We start from the raw sequence: 18,928 nt of genomic DNA on the forward strand, positions 1-18,928 counted from the left end.
ATAGTATCAAGATTGACTAATCGATGTATATGTTCAGCGAAGCGCGGCTGAGAATTAGCGGCGGCGGGAAAGAAAAATGATTGTGACAGTCCGGCGTACAGCGCTAATGGAGTCTGCGTCTGCGAAATGTTGCCATTTACAGAAAAGCTACAGTATGAATACGCCTCATTCGATTCTGTAACCACTTATAAAAAAGTAATTGAAAAGGATAAGGACTTTTTGTAAAGAGTTATTTACTTATATACGCATCCACAAAACATTTGTTCACACTACAATATGAATTATGCGTTGTAATTATTTATTACATCTGATCACAAATAAATGATATTAAATTAATATGTAATACATTTTATAATGTAACTGGAATGTTACAACACGAGAAATGTACACCGATCCATATCGACTAAAATTTAAATCGGTATTACAATACGCAGGGGTAATACAAAACAAGTTGGAAAGCTCAAAGCAATAATAGAACTCCACCCCAACGATACTGCGAAACACTCCCCTCACAAATTAAGTGTAAAACAAACCTAATGAAATTTAAATATCTCTCCGGCGTCGCCATAACTGCACAAATAAAATCATGTCGCGAGGGAGAGCGTAATCGCTTTCATTGTATACATTACGAGAAATTATACGTAATAGGGAGTTGTAACCTTGTCATTCTAACGAAGTGTGTTTGTACTTCAACACGCAACAGACTCCCATTCGTGATGACTTCGACAAAGTAACAAGGCTAAAAACAATATTAGGGGCCCACAATGCTCTTAATAGGTACTGCTGAGGGATGAACATCTTATTGTTAGCTTGTTAGCGAATTATTTCTGGTATTATCAGTAGCCGCTTATGAAATGCGTTTATAATTTTAATGTTAGTCACGTATATTTTCTACAAATTTATTATTTAAGAAAATTATACAGGATAATTGGCTATAGGTGTAAAAACTTAAAAAAATGTGAATGTATACCTTATTGCTGTCAATAAGATATGGCACACAATCCAATAATCATTAGTTTTAGAAATGATAAACAACGTAATAATAATACAGCAAGAAACACCATTGTGAAAATTCGGATTACTACATGTTAAAATTAATCATTGTTACTATCTGTCTCTGCAGATTTTATACTGCCAGAAATTTTTGGCCTATAGCATTTCAATAGAATAAATAATTAAAAAGAATATAATTTAAAGTTATCACTTTATACATGGTGATCGGAAATAGGTGTAACAGCTTTAAAGCTTTTGGCTAATAAATGACGCTATCCGTGTCTACCTCTGTAAAACTTTTAATATCTATCCCTGCAACTCTGTACTGCCAAAAGTTATTGGCTGACATTCAATTAGAAAAATTTAATTAATGTAATACATTTCAGAGTAATTATTTTATACATGGTGATTGATAATAGGTGTATAAAGCTTTAAATCTTTTTACTGACAAATGAGCTATACATTCACCTATTTAAATCCTTTATCTTTATAACCAATTATTCTGTATAAAGGTTAAAAAAATATATATTAAATTGCATAATTCCTTTTGTTCGCATGTCAATTTAACCATTAGTTTAAAACGGAGTTATTTAAAAGAATGTTTGTTTAAAAGAGGACACTTATCACATAACTAAAGTAACAGAGAAATATACTTTTACTACAATGTAATTCATATAATTGCACCTTACGGACTGAAACGTAATTATTCAACCAGATTGAGTCGCGTATTTAAATGAATCTCTTTTAAAATACGTTCTCGTTTCTCAAAGGGGGAGGACACTGATTTCCTCTTAAGTTTAAAAAGAAGCTTCCTTTCCAGAAGTGGAAAAAAGTTACAATCGAAAAGGAAATTTGCGTTTTAAATCCTCTAATGAAGCTGAGAAGTTTGTAATGGAGGGGTGAAAGGCTGCGAATGAATCGAGAAAATCTCGGGACGGAGGTACATCAAATGAAATTACGTCTGATCAATTTGAAATAGAAATGCTTTAATTTACAATTACTTTCATGTTTTCGATGTTTGTCCTTTTTGTTACTAAAAAGATACCTAAGATATAATATTAAATGCAGAATTATAATATTAGTAAAGTTGACTGACATCTTGTTAAGTTGAAATATTTTATAAATACGTTTTTGACAGTTTGATTCTTTTAAAATATTTTTTTTAATGTAAACTCAACTTTTGCAACAAGCGTGACGAACTGTAATATAGACGTACATATATATATATATATATATATATATATATATATATATATATATATATATATATATTAACAAACCAACTCTTTTTTTTAATTTTATTAATTCTCATCTACATTATTTTAGCCGTAGGAGATCCACTACTAGATTCCTTCAATGCCTGCGCCAGACCGGTTAGTTAGGCTTGCATTCACATTGGATGTCCTTTGTTGTGCTTGCCTGTCCTCGATCGGCACTCCAGAACCTTAAGGAGCCAGAGGCAATCAGCTTTGCGAGCTACGCAGCCTACCTTTTGCTACTGCAACTTCTTACCAATTCGTTGGGGCATTATAGCTGATTCAACTTCGTACAGAAAATTCCGAGCGTCACTTCCGTGGCTCGTTGAGCGAAAGTGTGCTATTAAATTTTAATGACACATAAATGAAATAAAACTTTAATTAAGAACACGGAATTGACTGAAGTAAATTGAAAAAGACCATCACATTTTACTTTTATTATTTCAGTATAGATCGCTGATTTTTTTTTGTATTTGTTAATATTTCGAATAGTTTAACAGCAAATATTCAAAACATATATTTTATGCTTATTATACTGTAATGTCCTAATCATGGCATTGTAAATACTAACGTATGTACATGAAATAAATAAATAAATGAAAGAAAGAAAGAAATTAATAAATAAATCTATTTTCAGTTCTATCCAAAAATATAAAAAAAATTATTACCTAACCAAATACATAAACATCGCGGTTCCTAAATGTTTTGAAACAAATATAGATTGGAAATGATTTTGCTACTCTCCGAATAATTTTCTAGGAGTAACTGTCATGCTTGAATTCAATATCTGAGAAGCGTTCAAGTTGAATTGACTTTCTCTAATGACTTGCATACGCTTAAATCTTCGAAGATAAAAAAAACTGACTAATAAATAAACAATCAAATATATTAAAAGAAATTAATATATACGAAAATATATAGAACAAAGAGTAAATATCGCGAATTGGATTGAATGAGGATCTCTAACGAACGCCAAAATAAAATATAAACAACAGGCCAATCACGTTTTGGCATAAAAAATATCTATTTATGTCAGTCCGTCACTATGTTGTGGCTATCGCAAATATATCCTAATTTAATGATTACTTTGCACTTTCTAGGAATTGACAGACTTCCGCGTGTAACAAACACGCAGTTAACAGGTGTGAAATAATCACGTACTTCAAATTAAATTGATTTGACTTCTTTACTAAGCGTAAAAATTTTATCCAACACTGCATCTTTCAATGTCATTAGATCTTCTAGTTTCATCATCATTGTAATAATTTGTCGCAGTATGTCCACTGTTGTACACAGGTTTCTCCACAGATTTCCAAAAGGACCAATTGAAGTCACCTGCATTTTGACGAGATCGTCGGAAGAAATCCCCCTTGACGGTGGACACCCTACGGTCCGCTTGTAGGTCCGTGATTTCCACAGCAGAATGTTAAGGACGCAGCGATCATTTGTTCTGCGCGCTATGCGACCTAGTTTAGACATTGAAAAACAAAGGCTCGCTACATGAACTCTTTGCTTAATTTGCGATTCTTTCACAAAATATTTAGAATTGACGATAAAATAATTACTTTTTGAAAAGTGAAATATGAAGAATCAATACTTTGATGACATTAGAGGCAAATTTTAAATATTTTAATTGAATATCATTTTTCTTATATCATATTAGTTCTTGGTCATGTGTCGTTTAGAAAGATTAAATATGTGACCTGTAAATCTGACAATATCCTCTTTTTTTGAGACCGAACTATTTCTGCTGCCCATGTAGCATTTTGACGTGTTTTTATTGGCAGGCGCGGAAGGCGCCTAGCTCTCAGATGCCGTCAACCTCAAGGACCCTTACTAGTGGAACCCGGCTTGCGCTCTCATTCGTCGATAGTACCTGATTAGCACTCCGGTAGGAGCCGTTCGGCCTTTCCTCGACTTGGTGGGTTTCTATTGCCTGGCTAATGATTTAATTAGCTAGGCATTCAATTTCTCCTAAATCAAATGCGTTTTTAAATCAATCCTAGTCTTTGTCTTATATTAGACTTTTGTTTTATTGTATTATAACAATTATTGTTTACTATCTGGCCCTGCAGATTTCGTACTGCCAGAAGTTATTAGACTGTTGCATTGCAAAAGAAAAAAAACTATGTAACGTATTTCAGAGTGATCATTTTATACAGGTTGATTGGAAATTATCTAAACAGTTTAAAATACCAACGGCGGTATGTAAAGAATGTAATTAAAAACAATTTACTATCGTGTAAATAAAAACTTTATTAGATATTCCTATAAAACCATGAATGAATTCGTTAAGAGTTATTTAACATTGTATTGAATAGTAAATACTATAACAATTATATGAAATAAATAAATTAAGTTTGTGTATGCATTCTTAAAGTTTTAAATTTCAATTATTGATAAAAAAATGGACATTTTAATATAACATTAATTGTGACAAGCACTTTTGACTTTTTATTATGATACTGTTATTTATTCAATTGATTACCTAATTCAGTCTTAGACTGTCTTGTTTCGATTTGTAGGATTACATTTGAATAATTCTAATGAAGGATATTCATATATAAAATTAATATTCAATTATTATATATATAAACATGCATATCATTAAACTAAATTCGTTTATCATTGCTTATATAATTGCTGCTTTTAACCAAAATAAATGAATCACCTAGAACCTTCTATTGTTATGCTTGTCAATATAATTGATAATAAATTTTAAATATATTACCGACAAAATTTCAGATCGCATATATTTTCACAAGTACAATAAAAAGGCGAATTAAGAACATATAAATTACTGAACAAAAATTGAAGACTTCAGAAATTAAGCATAAAATTCATGTTAAAATAATGAATTGATATATAATGAAATTAGTTGAATGCATTACAGCTGAATACATGAGATTAAATAAACAATCACTACTGTAGTACAGCAGCGTTGGCGATGATTGACGGTGAATTAATTGTTTCGCCTAGACTCTCCAGGAGTTCCTTTCTGTAATCATCGAAGTCTCCGTCGACCTGCGGGCGAAAAAAGATAATTTAGTGCGAAAAGAAATAAAAAAAATTATATTTGGAAGACAAACACTTGTTTACTCATATCATAATTAATTAAAAAAACTATTTAACTAATGCTATCATTGATATTTGGTGGACAAGCTGTCATTGTTGATTTAACTTCATATATGTTATATATGTAATTCATTGAGGAGTTCGAATGCAAGATGGAGCGAAAGTGTAATGCAGCCAGTAATAATGTCATATTTTCTTTAATAATTATGACATTACGAGTAACATTCTGTAGTATAGTGCTACCGAAACCGCTGTACCGTGCCTCACTTTCGTTCCAACTGTTTCAACCCTTAGCTCTCTTCAATAAGAGAGTACCGACTGTACCCTGACTGTTCTATCAGGTGGACTAAGCTTTGAGTCTCTCTCTCTGTGTCTGTCTCTTTCTCTATGTCTCTCATTCTATAATTATCGATTAGATTTTTGATGCACAAATAGCAATTTCTCCACGCATACTTGTTCAGGATCAAATCTACAATCTCAATCCATAGTTATGTCATACAGCTGAGCTTGATCTTACTTTGTTGAACCTATTTAGTTATATATGATCACACACATAAACAGTACATGTAAAATATGTATACGTTACCTCATTAATGGTCTGATCTTCGATGACATAGAGTGCGCAGTCCGTCTCTCGAATCAGCCGTTCGTCGTGAGATACAATCACAACGCCGCCTTTATACAGGTTGATCGCCTCCGCCAGTGCGTCTATACTCTCGATATCCAAATTGTTCGTAGGTTCATCCTGTTAACAACCATTCGAGTCATTACAAGTAGATTTCAACAGAAATATTTGACGTAATTATCAAAGGCACAGGTGCTCACGCCAGGAATGGAAAAGTCAACGTTCGGGATTTCTTTTCGAATCAGAAATGAAGAGATCTATAGACTAAAATAACAGTAATCTAGAATCAGACTGATCATTTTAAATATATTTACACAATCAATACATTTAATTAGGTATTATTTTTACTATTACGTTCATTGGCATGGCAAAAAAATGTTAAAAAAAAAATTAAAAACTTATAATTGTACTGGTATGTTAAAACATGTATAGTCCCTCATAATCAGGATGCACGATTACGGAACCGAACCTAGCCGAACATCTCGATCTTGTTTCCGATGTGCCAAATCAAATGCCACAATCCAAACCCGTGCCCATGAAAACTAGACCGCGTTTTAATACATTAAATATTAGTATTATTTCCTTAATAATATTCGCATAATCATAACCATCCCGTCCCACAAGTTGAACCTGGTTAAAGTAATAGTAAGACGCTGGAAGCAGGCCGCTTCGGACCTATGTGCCTATGTCCAACATTGGACGTTCCATGGCTGAAAATATGATAACTCTCGTAAATGTAAGAAGTTATTATTATTTACCAATATCACAACATCTGGCGCCATAAGGGTGAGTTCAGCGAGAGCAACGCGTGCCTTCTGCCCTCCGCTGAGGTCCTTCATCTTGATGGTGTGGGCGTGGCCCGCTAGTCCAAAAGTACCGAGGGCCTTACGAGCCTTCTCGTACTGCAGCCCGAATAGCCGCTGCAGGTACTCCACAGGCGACTCCTCCGCAGTCAAGTGCTCGCCTGAATGCTGATCGAAGCGTCCAATTCTCTGCACGTATCGACAAGAAAATTGAAAGAAATTATTGTTACGTGTTAGGATGGAGCAAGAATTAAAATCCGATAACACCCTTGTCATTACGAATACTACAGAAGGTAGCTAAAATAACAATGGACGAACACTGACAATCCGCGTACAGCTTCTTAACTCCGCGAACATCCGTTCACCCATCAGCGTTCAGGCCACGAATTCTCCTTCACTTCGACACCTGGTAACGTGCCGACTATCGTTGGTAGTTGGTTATTAAATTAGTTTATAATATCATGTCCACGAAAGTAACTAATTTTATGCATTAAAACAAATCTTTTCGACTTCCATTTGCCATTATTAAGTTTTTTTTTTTTTGACATTTGTCATGTTTACAATGTTTTTCGTTGGCATTTCTAGTTTGACTGAATCGAACTGGCTAATAAAAAAAATATTTGTCTAGATTGTAAAACATTTCATGTTTAAAATATAAAATTTGTACCAAACATTTATAGTATAAATAATAAGCAACTAACCAATCTGTGATTCCTAATCAGCTCCCCGCGTATTGGGCTTAGCTCTCCCACCAATAGCTTCAGGAAGGTTGACTTGCCCACACCGTTGGGCCCAACAATGGCGATACGCGAGTTCAAATCTATACCAAAGTCTACACCTATGAACAGTGGTTTTTGACCAGTGAAGTTGAAGTCCACGTCTGTAATACCAAATATAATATATTAAAAAAAACCTGTTATTCTGAATACATTCAAACGGTTTTGTGCGTTGAATAGAGACCGCTTAAAAATCTAAAATATAATTTCACTTATATAAAATAGTTACCGCAGCACAAAAAATATTATTTATAACTTCTTCTATTATTTTACAATTTTAATATTTACTACACCGCACAAAAAATCCAATTAAACATCACAAAAATAAAAATCACAATTTAAGCGTACAAACAAAATAAAAATAAAGTGCGTACTATGAAGGCCGAGAATAGGCGGCTGTAAAGGTGGGGGGTCTGGGAAATTGAATTTGACGATGTACTCCTTAGGTCGTTGCAAAAGCGTCACGGGCGCAGCACCATCGTCCGCTTCCTCGCGCTGAGTCTTGCTTCTATTCTTCTCCTGTTTCCTAGTCAATACTTCTTTTTGCTTCTTTTCCTATACAAAATAAACACTTCGTTATAATACATTTTTAGATGATGCTTTTCTTGGAACTGTCTGACGTTAACCTAAAAGCCAGGGTCGGCGGACCATAACTGAGATCGGGAACAATGAAAATAAAGACTAGTAATAAACTGTGAAAATTAACTGAAATGAAAATTCGAAATAAAACTGTGAAAATGTAAAAAATGAAAACCGCGTGAAATGTGGTGAAAATGTAAGTGCAAGCAGTAAGTGTGATAGATGAAAGAAGAGAGAATAGAAGATAGAATTAGAACGAAGAGAGAAGAGATAAAACAAATAATGAAAAAATATTTTGAAAGAATAACTCCCTGTCATAGAATAAGATAGAGGTTACAGGAGGCCTCATAAACGGTGACTTAAAAAATCACCTTAAAAACTATCAAAAAATCTTTAACTTCCTGTACATTTAATTTAAAAAAAAGTTATTTTACGGCAAGTCTAGTTTGCATAATGCTATATAAGATTAATAAGATTACCAACTTTTTCTATTGCTTAACAGAAATTGTCAATAGTATTTTATTTTGCCATTAGAGAAACATGCGTGCTTGTTAAATTAAGATAATGCGATCTCTTTCGATATCACATTGATTAATATAAAGTTTTTAAATCTTGTGTCAGCAATACTGTATTGTTTATGAATGAAAAATAGTGTAGCAGTTGTTGTAAGTAAATGAATTGCCTCGTCACAGTCTTTTAATACGAAACTTACGGCCTGTTTCTTCGATTGTCCATGAGCCTTCATTTCTTTCAATCTTTTCTCTTGCTTCTCATATTCTTTAATCATCTCCTTCCGTTTCTGTGCGTACATCTTCTTAAACATTGAATAGTTGCCTTTGTAATAGAAAAGCTTCTGTTGATCCAGATGTATTATTTCATTGCAAACGTTATCCAAGAAAGACTGGTCGTGAGACACTACTAGCAATGTTTTCTTCCATCCTTGTAAATAACTAAAATAAAATATTCAATATGTAATGAATATACTACAAATAGTAAGTATAATATGTCTTAGCATAAGAGAGCCGCCAGGGCTTTCAGGTCTGAACGTAGAGGCTGTTGACCAACTTCAAATCAGAGAAAAAAAAAACAAATTAAAAAAACCAAATACTCACTTGTCCAACCAAATTACAGCATTGAGATCTAAGTGATTTGTAGGTTCATCGAGTAAAAGCAGGGTGGGTTCAATGTACAAAGCCCTAGAAAAGACAAGTTATTATACATTTTTACAGCTTTAGCAAAATTTAACCTTTGAAGTCTATATGGCGCTGAATTTCTTGACAAAATTACGAGATCCGCAGAACAATCAAGGACGCCGATTTAACTCGAAAAATTGTTCATCTGAAATGCAAGAGGGCGGTGTCCTTTATTTGTTGAACTGGCGGCCATTGGGGCTGATAGGTTCTCGAGTGGTGACCACGAGCCGGTAGACGCGTCAGGAGCAAGCCCCTCCACTAGTTTGACGAAATAGTTAAAGTCACAGTAAGTCACTGGATGCGGGCGCAAGCTCGGACATGGTGAGAGTCCTTGGGGGAGGCCTATTTCTGGCAGTGCGTCGTATGATGATCTATATACACTAGGCGTCAAATGATCAAGTGTTATACACTGACTTTGTCTATAGCTGACACTCGTACACACAGGCTGTCACACAAATTTCGCCTATAAGCGACGCTCCTAGCCGAAGGATTCAAGGAGGTTAGCTAGTTATGTACAAATGGGTATACCTAGCTAAAGACACTCTCATACGCCATCCACCGGAAAAGTTCTTAGTGGCGCGGTCCTGCATCTCGCGGCTGAAGCCCAGACCGGCGAGAATACGCCGCGCGCGGGGCTCCGCTGCATCTGCGCCTATTGCCTTTAGCTCTGCGTATACCTGTGACCGAAGAAACATGTTAATTAATGATTATATTTTAAATTAAAAATTTTCTAATAATTTTATGATCATCATCGTCATCGTATCAGCCGATATACGCCCACTATAAAGCATAGACCTCCTACACAGATCGCCACGATGATCAGCCTCGCGCTGCCGGTATTCAGCAGTACCCCAGTTGTAAGGCTCACTCCCATATGTTGCACGTTACAGCGATTTTGGTAGCACTAAAGTAAATACTTTATTAAATCTCTAAAACTACCATACACATCATGCAAATGTCATTAAAAACCAAGAAACCATTAGTTACCTCATTAAGTCTATCTTGCTTACTCAGATTCCCCTTCTCCGTTTCAGCTTCTAGCTCCTTACACTCCTTGAGTAGTGCTATAAAATAAAAATGACTCACACAAAACAGAAAAAAATAAAAAACTACATCTAGAAAGATTTTTAAACCTTTTCCTTTGAATGTAACTGTTAATTAAGTGTAATTTTTAACAGACAAATTTATGCTTTTATCATGTGTAGCTATTTGAGTAGTAAGTTAAAGATTAATTATAAAAATATGATAAAATTTACAATAATAAGACGTACCGGTTCTTTTGACGTCGGACTCCAGCAGTGTATCAACGGCACTCATATCACTCGCCGTTACCTCTTGTTCACATAGAAGTATATCTATATGCGGTGGCAGAGGAAAGGCGCGTTGCGCTAAATGTCTTAGCAGTGTTGTCTTCCCGTGTCCATTTGGTCCAACGAGACCGTATCGACGACCATTTGCAATTAGCAAATTGGCATTAACAAAAAGATCTTTTCCTTTGGCGCTTATTGAAAAGTTTTCCACTTTTATATCCACAGCATTCTCTAGTGCAGCCATTTGACCTAAGAAATCATATATTTAGTAAAACTTATGTGTATGTGTTAAACGACGTACGTCGACGACCAATCTGTGTTATCAGTGATGACTTATGGCAATCTCACAGTCGCCCAGCGAGCCTTCGAGAGGGCTATGATCGGGATTTCTCTAAGGCTTCAATCAAGGATGATTATCCGTAGACAAAATGAAATGTCACGTAGCTCGCATAACATATGCCCACTGGAGCCTTAAGACTAGAGTGGGTATTATGAATTGAGAAGAGCAGCGTATGAGGTCCAACCACAAGAGGATCTTGTTAAGACTCTCAGAAAAATCTAGATACACGCCGCTTCCAATCGGCCATCCTATTAGAAATATATAGGAGAGTCCTATGTCCATGAATAGACGCCCTAAGTCTTAAATGATGATGATGATGATAAATTAGACTGAATCTAAAGCAAAACACATATTATCGCGATATGGAAAATCTGCAACAAACACCAATGTAATCTGCAGGGACGCATATCTTATGGTGTCAAATACTTAGCGACGTGTGAGCCACGGACGGCCTGTGTCGCCAGTCGTTCCTACACTCCGTCGCGTCTACTCGTGTAACTGATATCCGCGTATTAATCAAAGATAATTTAAACTGTTTCTGAAAACTTTCATTTCATTTCTCATAGCTGTATAAACCTAGTGAACACACTGAACTCTCATACTCTACATTATCAAATAAATTTAGATTGCAATACGAAAATAACTGATATTTCAGGTATTGATGACATAAGTTTACGCATATTTATTATATAGTAATAGACGCTTTATCTTAAGTCTCTTGGTTTAAAAAGTTTACTCTAACCTGCAGACTTTTGTGCCTGACTGACAGTGAAATTAGCATCCAAGTCGCTGTGTCCCTGTCCACCTTTTTTCGTCAACAACTCCATCTGCTTCTCATATTCTTGTTGTTTTTTGAGCTTTTTCTTCTCTTTGTGACTTATTTTCTTTTCAACTGATTCTATTGTTTGTTGTGATTTTACTTCCTCCTATAAAAATAATGTTAAAATATCCAATAATTATTTGAACTAACTTTATTGAACTATGGTGGGTGCACAAGGTGACCAAAATCCATATGCAGACTACTAATGCCTCTGACACACTATAATACCATTTTAATGTCACTAATGATACAAAACATTTATTTATAACTGTCAAGATCTTAAAATAATAAAAATTAGAGGTACAGAAATGATTTAAGTTAATAAAGTAATTAGTATGAGCACATTTTGTAATACCATTATAGTAATCAACTAGAAATCAATGCAGTTAAAATACTATCATAGTCATTCAACTAATAAAGTTTTGATTAGTACCAGTCTAATCTTTAATTTTAATATTAACATCATAATATTAAAAAATAAAATGTTACAATACCTTTACATCTTGGATTTCTTCTACAGGCTCAGGATCCTTAATTTCAAATTTCTTCAATTCCTCTTCAATGTCATCTATGTTATTTTTCTTTTTATTTTTACCTAAATCAATTTATCACACTTTATATATATATATATAAAAACAACTAAACCACTTTAATAATAACATTCAATATAAAAAATAACTACAAATGCATAATATTCTTATTAAAAGCAAAATCAATTGTCAATTATCTTTGTCTTACCTTTACTTTTAACAACTGGCTTAATAATTTCTTCTTCGTCTGATGCCTCCATATTCAACTCCTTATCATTATCAAAATCAGTCTTTTCCTGTATGACATCTTTATCTGAAAAAAATCACATACTAAGTCAGCATTTTAAACATTGGCAAATTAATGTAAATAATTGTTTTTATAAATGTATTTTAAATTGTATTTATTATATAACATTGGTTCACTTGTACCTTTTAGTTAGGTTCATAATGAATATATTATTGATAAAACATCAATAATTTTTACATCATTTATTATATATTATTGTTCAAAAGCTTACCTTTCTTATTCTTTAACTTGGCAGGGGCCTGTACAACATTACTCGATCCATTACTACCTACAGACTTAGAATCATCATAATCTTCTTCATCGGAAGACTTAACAGCTGCTGCTTTTTTATTTTTTACTGTAACAAATCATTATCATTCTTTTATAACAGATATTAACTTATTACATTAAGTCTAGTTGTAAATATTTGTTTTATAACCAAAGATCAATAACACTCCATAGTTATTTTTTGCTAAGAACTCATAGTCTGCTCGTATAAGTTGCTAATAGATAAATTAACAAAAAGTAAAATTGTCAGTATCTCTGCACACAGAGATGGCAGATGTGGTATCTATTTCACCTACTTTAATCCTAAGGGTTTTATTACATTTTTATTACAAGTCATCATTTACAATGATAAATAATTACTTGTTTAAACAATATCTTCAAAATGAACACATATATTCAATGTTCAAGCTCATGAACTTAAATATTGGTTAAAATAAAAACCACAACAAACACTTACTTTTCTTTTTAGTGACAGGCTTCACCACTTCTTCATCAGAAACTTCTTTGAGTTCCACATCACTTCCATTATCAGACCAATCATCAATTTTTTTGCCTTTACCTTCAAAAAAGAATTATAAAATTTGTAAGAAATTATTAAAATTGAAATTTTCCTCACCCAATTTAATCTATCAATAACTTTAGGATCTTCCCACGAAAGCATGCATACTGGGCGTAATCTAACACTGCATATACAGCGAGGTGTCTCACTGTGGGCGCGCTATAGGAGCAAGGGAGATTGAATACTGCCCTGCCCTCGCATTCACTATCGTCATAGTGAAAGTTAAGCCGTCGCTTATTGTCCAGAAATTCACAAAAATCTGGACAACTTTTCTAATGAACGTTCAGTATCAGCCTGAACTCCATGCACAATTATTTTCTGCCCATGTTGAGCCACCACATAATAATTGGCGTAAATATTCCAAAAATGTCTTATTAAAATGATGTACAATGTAAAGTGATTATAATTTTTGTAAATAGTGTCAGTTTTTGTCAGTTATGATTCTTAAGTAAACTACTGTATTATGGCACATATCTTTACAATCAGTAACTACAACTATGTGATGGTTTTGTTAACATAGTTCCAATACTGTTGTTTATTTTATTTATTTACCACTAACTGCCCTGACAGCATTCCTAATATATTCAGTAGTATTACTTATGTTTCTCAATTATTATTTTTTATTTAATGTCTAAATAAAAAACAACAATTGCTTATAAAAAAGTATGTACCTACCCACATTGCAAGAGCCACATTAATATTGTATTTTCACTTGAAAGTTTTATGGTATGCTATCTTTTTTATTTGATTAATTACATACATCCGTACACATATTTCTAGGTTTTGAACATCAAATGTTTGACAGATAGAGCCAGGTGGTTTAATTTAGTGATCAATTTCTATGGGAAAAGAAATATGTTCCTTACACTACTTTCTTAACGTTTTTTTATTTTTCCATCCAAGTAAACCTACTCTAATATCTTAACAAAATATATTAAGAAATAATTACAAATTTTATAAACTATTTTCAAGTTTTACTCTTAGTGAAAAAAACAGAGTGTAGGATCATTTTTATATATATAAATAAAAGTTAATCACAATAAAAATAAAAAAAGAATTATCTTTGGTCTTTTCAAAAAAATAATTAACAATTAATTGGACAAATATTTGTGTAAATTCCAGAAGCTAATCAAATTAATTCTAAATATAAGTAAAAATGTATTAACTAACAGTGTCCAAAACTAACCTTTTTTGGTCTTGGCCTTAGCTGTTTGTTTACTTGATGCATTGGTTACAGATTTGAAATCATCATGATCCCCATCATCAGAATCCTCCTGGACAGCATTCTTTTTATTTTTTGCTGAAAAAAAACAAACATCCAGTCTGACTGATAAGGAATAACTATTAAAATGCCAAATCTTAAATAACCAAAAAAATGAAGAGATAGGTAATGGTAACAAATAATTAACAGAAATTGTCTCCACATGTCAAAAACCTTAAACTTTTTCCAAACAGCTCCATTATTATGTTACCATTTTGTCATATATCATAAATACAGATAAGACAACCAGATGGATTAATTATGAAGATACTTTTTTTTAGTTATATCCAATTTCTCTTAATAATACATATTTAATCATTATCATATCAGCCAATAGACACCCACTGCCAGGTATAGACCTTTAAATGGAAATAAAGCCATTTGCATCATAAAATGGCCTATATCATCCATTTTTCCTTTTTTTATGTTATGAAAGTTTCAGTATCATTACTTGTCCATCTTATCTTATACAGTTAGGGATCATATTATTGTTACTTAAATATTAATTTCAATGATCATGAAAGACATAATTATATCATCCTCATATATACATTCTTCAGAAAAAGTGATAAGGAAAATTGACATATAGATATATTATTATAAAACAAATGTCACTAAATAATTTCATATAAAATGAATCCCACCAACCTTTTTTTTTACTGACAGGCTTCACAACTTCATCTTCTGACACTTCCTTTAGGTCTATATCACTGGCTTCATCAGACCAATCATCATCCTTTTTACCTTTGCCTGTTTATTGTTTACTATCAATTAATATTTTAAACATAAGACAATATAAATTGACAATTATTAAAGAGAAAGACATTGCAATTATTATTAAATATTTCCATGTTACACAAAATATTCATTTGCCATGTCATCAAATATTTTTATATTTATAATTCTAAATCACAAATAATTGTTTATAATCCTAATATGATTAATATCATGTTATTTAACAATACATGAACAAAACAATAACTGCATACCTTTCTTTTTTTTATTATGTTTTGATGTTTTAGAAATTCCACTTGCGTTTGTGCTGATGGTAGATTTACTTTCATATTGCTCGTCATCAGAAATTTCATCTTTTTTTTTGTTTTTACCTAAAACAAAATACTTATTGAAATATGTTAAAAAGACCTGTTAAAAGTACAAAAACTCTTTCAGACGAAATATTGAAATAACCTTTTTTTGGAACTTTAGCTGATTTAAGATTTTCTTCGTTTTCAGTAACCGCGGTTTTCTTGCTCACATCCACTTCTTCACTGTCGCTTAAATTAGAGTTTGCTTTGGCTTTCTTTTTACTTTTGCCTTTATTTTTTGAGGTTATATCAACAGAATCGCTAGCCATTCGTTTATCTTCAAACTCATCATCAAAATCTTGATTCTTTTTAGTACCCTTTTTCTTAGACATTTTTGTGTAATAAATACCTAGAAATTATTATACGTGTTTATAGAGGTGCCACCTCATAAAAAATATAATGTATCCTGAAAAGTCACCTTTTAAATCTGTCAAACCTGTAGTATACAGTACACTTAAGAAAGAAAGACATGACATTGACATTAACGTTCACGAGTAAATACTTTTAATATAACAAATACCATAACCTTATAGATTTAAATAATATTTTTATACAAAATTATGGTATGCTCTATACTATTATAAAACTCACAGTAATTCTAAATCAATTTAAACATTTAAAATTGTCAATATATGCGAGCAAAAATATTTTTAAGCGTTTTTAACAAACATATTGAAGTTTGGCGTCGATACCTATATAGAATTTTGTACCTTCATGTATCTAAAGGGCCCAACGTAATAGGTACTAAGATAATAAGCTAAATCTGCTACCTGTAACCACATATACGTAATTAGCGGGTGTAGGTGAATTAACGCCTGAGCACGTGTCTCATCTTGCTTCGATAAGATATACGCGTTTAGTGGGCGAAAGTGATTTACCACCCAAGCACGTAGTCAAGGAAGATGATAGCCAAGAGTGATCAAGATGTTGTATTCACATATGTATAAAGAGTATTTACAATTTACACGGCCCTAACACAACCGCAGCGACCAAATCACTGGTGGTCTTAAACTATGCCGGGATCATCAATTTACGCAATTAGTGGGCGAAAGTGAGCACCGCCCAAACGTATCTGGTCTTCCGTAAATAAAGTATAAGCGTTTTGCAAGTAGATGTGATTTACTAAATACCGCCCGAGCACGTTGCACATAAAAGTATTGTGGTCGTAGTGCCTAGCAATACGTAGTGTGACCGCTATACACTTATAAATATACTTTATTAAAATAACTCAAATGACTATCTAGAACTTTGACTAACATGATTCTTACGACTTTACGTAATACAGTTCTGTTACATTCATCAACACAAGAACCTTAATTGTTTTTACAAGGCCATTGAAGTATTTCATAAAAATAAACTATGGTAAAAGAGCAGTTTTATTAGGTGTTTTGTTTTAAAAACTCCCACACCAAAATTCAGCTTTAAATAAATAGAATCTATGAAACAGCGGTTGTAAAAAAATCCTTTTATGTATTTTAAGCCACGCAAAAAAACTTGTCAAGTTAAATTTGCACAAACTTAGTTACTAACAATTTTCAGTCTTTTATTTGTGCAAATATGAGTACAAGATTACTCTAAGGAAAATAAATATTGCAAAGATATATAACATCTCAATTATTTAGCATATGACTAAGAATTAATCGATTAAAACTTTATATTAAAATCACTTATAAGCAGAACCTCTATAGCTGTAACCAAGGAATTCGTATGATGTTCTTGTTTTCAGAGAGAAGTAACATTTTCTTTTTAAATGTAACTGGTTAAAAAACGTTTACCAAAGTAATGAAAAAGAAATTAAAAGAAAAGAAGCGAATAGAGAATTCGAATCTGTACACACGACAATAACAACTGTTTATAATTATGATGAAAAAGGAACTTATTTTAGTGCGTTTCTTAGCTATTGTTTTATTCCTTTTATACTACAGCGGGATTTGTTCAAGTGAAAATGTAAAAAAGAGCGTGTACGAAAACAGAGATGACAATGGCGATTCAAATGACGACGCTAAAGATGAATCATTGGATATCCCAATAGAACCCGACCAAACTAATGCTACTTGTGCTAGAAGACATAACAGCCAAATGCACGAGGTACGAACTGCTGCAATAAAGCAGTTTCCTTTTATGGCAGCTATAATGTCTCAGCAGAATGAATATCTATGTGCTGGTGCAATGGTGTCAGTTGCGATCGTACTTACAACGGCTCAGTGTATACAAAAGCCAATTAATTACGTCTTATTAAATACAACGGAAGCCAAAAAGGATAATGTGTCAGTTGTTTTACATATCATTAAGAGCGAAAAATTTCCTACTTATTCTGGGGTGGGAGCAGGCAAAGACGTAGCTCTAATATATACTGAGAAACATAATACTTCATTCGTTTCAAAACTAAGCTTGAGCAATATGACTAGCGAAAATCAACTTATAGACGTGGAAGCCTTTGGATTTGGTTTAAATACTGATGCTGGTCAAGTAAGAAGTCTTCAGTATGTGGGGTTAGAGCGTCGGATGGCGATTAGCGAACACTATTTGAGTGCCTACATTGATTGTGTTGATACCAAAATACTAACATGCTTTAGAGATATTGGTGGTCCAGTAATGTTTGACAATCAGCTTGTCGGCGTAGTCGTGAAAGGTCAAAATGATTGTACAAGAGCAATTGCATCACGCTACTCCATTAATAAATTGATGATAGAGTTTTTACCAATTTTTGCCTTCAAAGCCTGGCTGGGTGAAAGAATTAAGAAGAATGAAGAACATGAAGTAATAAACCTGCAGACCTACCCATCAAAACCTGTTCTTCGTGAAGCGGTTCATGTATTGACCAGCACTAACAGAAATTTATCGCAGAGACGTTCTTTAAACGTTATTCTTTTATATATATTGACCTTTGTAACTTATTTTAAAAGTTGAATTGTTTAAATTTACTGGTAAAATTTTTGACAGTAAACTTTATTAGTAATTTTGTTTTTGCTTTCAACACACAGCTTATGACAGTTGCAACAAATATCGAGTTCATTAAGAAGTGTTCTGCTAGCATATCTATATAGACGTGCAGCTGTCACTTTAACTTTCATATTGCTGCTGCGCTTGTACTCCAAGTGACTTGAGTCGTAAAATGGTACATATCATTATGGCAATTACCAAATTAG

At 32.9% G+C, this 18,928-nt stretch overlaps 2 protein-coding genes across 2 annotated transcripts; one reads left to right on the plus strand and one right to left on the minus strand.

The window, feature by feature from the left end:
• Positions 1-5,031: 5,031 nt before the first annotated feature.
• Positions 5,032-16,254, minus strand: LOC137929375 (ATP-binding cassette sub-family F member 1). The gene is made up of 20 exons (XM_068772286.1): positions 16,198-16,254; positions 15,883-16,128; positions 15,684-15,800; positions 15,343-15,444; positions 14,620-14,733; positions 13,332-13,433; positions 12,819-12,944; positions 12,509-12,613; positions 12,265-12,365; positions 11,693-11,876; positions 10,572-10,859; positions 10,288-10,364; positions 9,829-9,977; positions 9,220-9,303; positions 8,820-9,057; positions 7,903-8,083; positions 7,454-7,632; positions 6,708-6,941; positions 5,911-6,069; positions 5,032-5,273 (listed from the first exon to the last, which is right to left on the minus strand). The coding sequence occupies exons 2-20, from the start codon at positions 16,109-16,111 to the stop codon at positions 5,172-5,174; spliced, it is 2,871 nt and encodes a 956-aa protein (XP_068628387.1). The 5' UTR covers positions 16,112-16,128; positions 16,198-16,254; the 3' UTR covers positions 5,032-5,171.
• A 1,385-nt stretch (positions 16,255-17,639) lies between these two features.
• On the plus strand, positions 17,640-18,689 carry LOC137929844 (tonin-like). Its single transcript, XM_068772961.1, has one exon. The coding sequence runs from the start codon at positions 17,640-17,642 to the stop codon at positions 18,687-18,689; it is 1,050 nt and encodes a 349-aa protein (XP_068629062.1).
• Positions 18,690-18,928: the final 239 nt, after the last annotated feature.

The sequence above is a fragment of the Battus philenor genome, unplaced genomic scaffold, assembly GCF_028537555.1.
Source record: "Battus philenor isolate CCGP_79_NKW_IND1 unplaced genomic scaffold, ilBatPhil1.0.hap1 SCAF_5, whole genome shotgun sequence".
NCBI lineage: Eukaryota > Metazoa > Arthropoda > Insecta > Lepidoptera > Papilionidae > Battus > Battus philenor.

Coding starts and splice junctions, on each gene's coding strand:
- LOC137929375 (XM_068772286.1), bottom strand. CDS start 16,111: ATGTCTAAGAAAAAGGGTACTAAAAAGAATCAAGATTTTGATGATGAG. Junction 9,304..9,828: donor ATGAGAGTGTCTTTAGCTAG/GTATACCCATTT, acceptor TGTCTTTTCTAG/GGCTTTGTACATTGAACCCA. Junction 5,274..5,910: donor AAGATCAGACCATTAATGAG/GTAACGTATACA, acceptor TTTCGCCCGCAG/GTCGACGGAGACTTCGATGA.
- LOC137929844 (XM_068772961.1), top strand. CDS start 17,640: ATGATGAAAAAGGAACTTATTTTAGTGCGTTTCTTAGCTATTGTTTTA.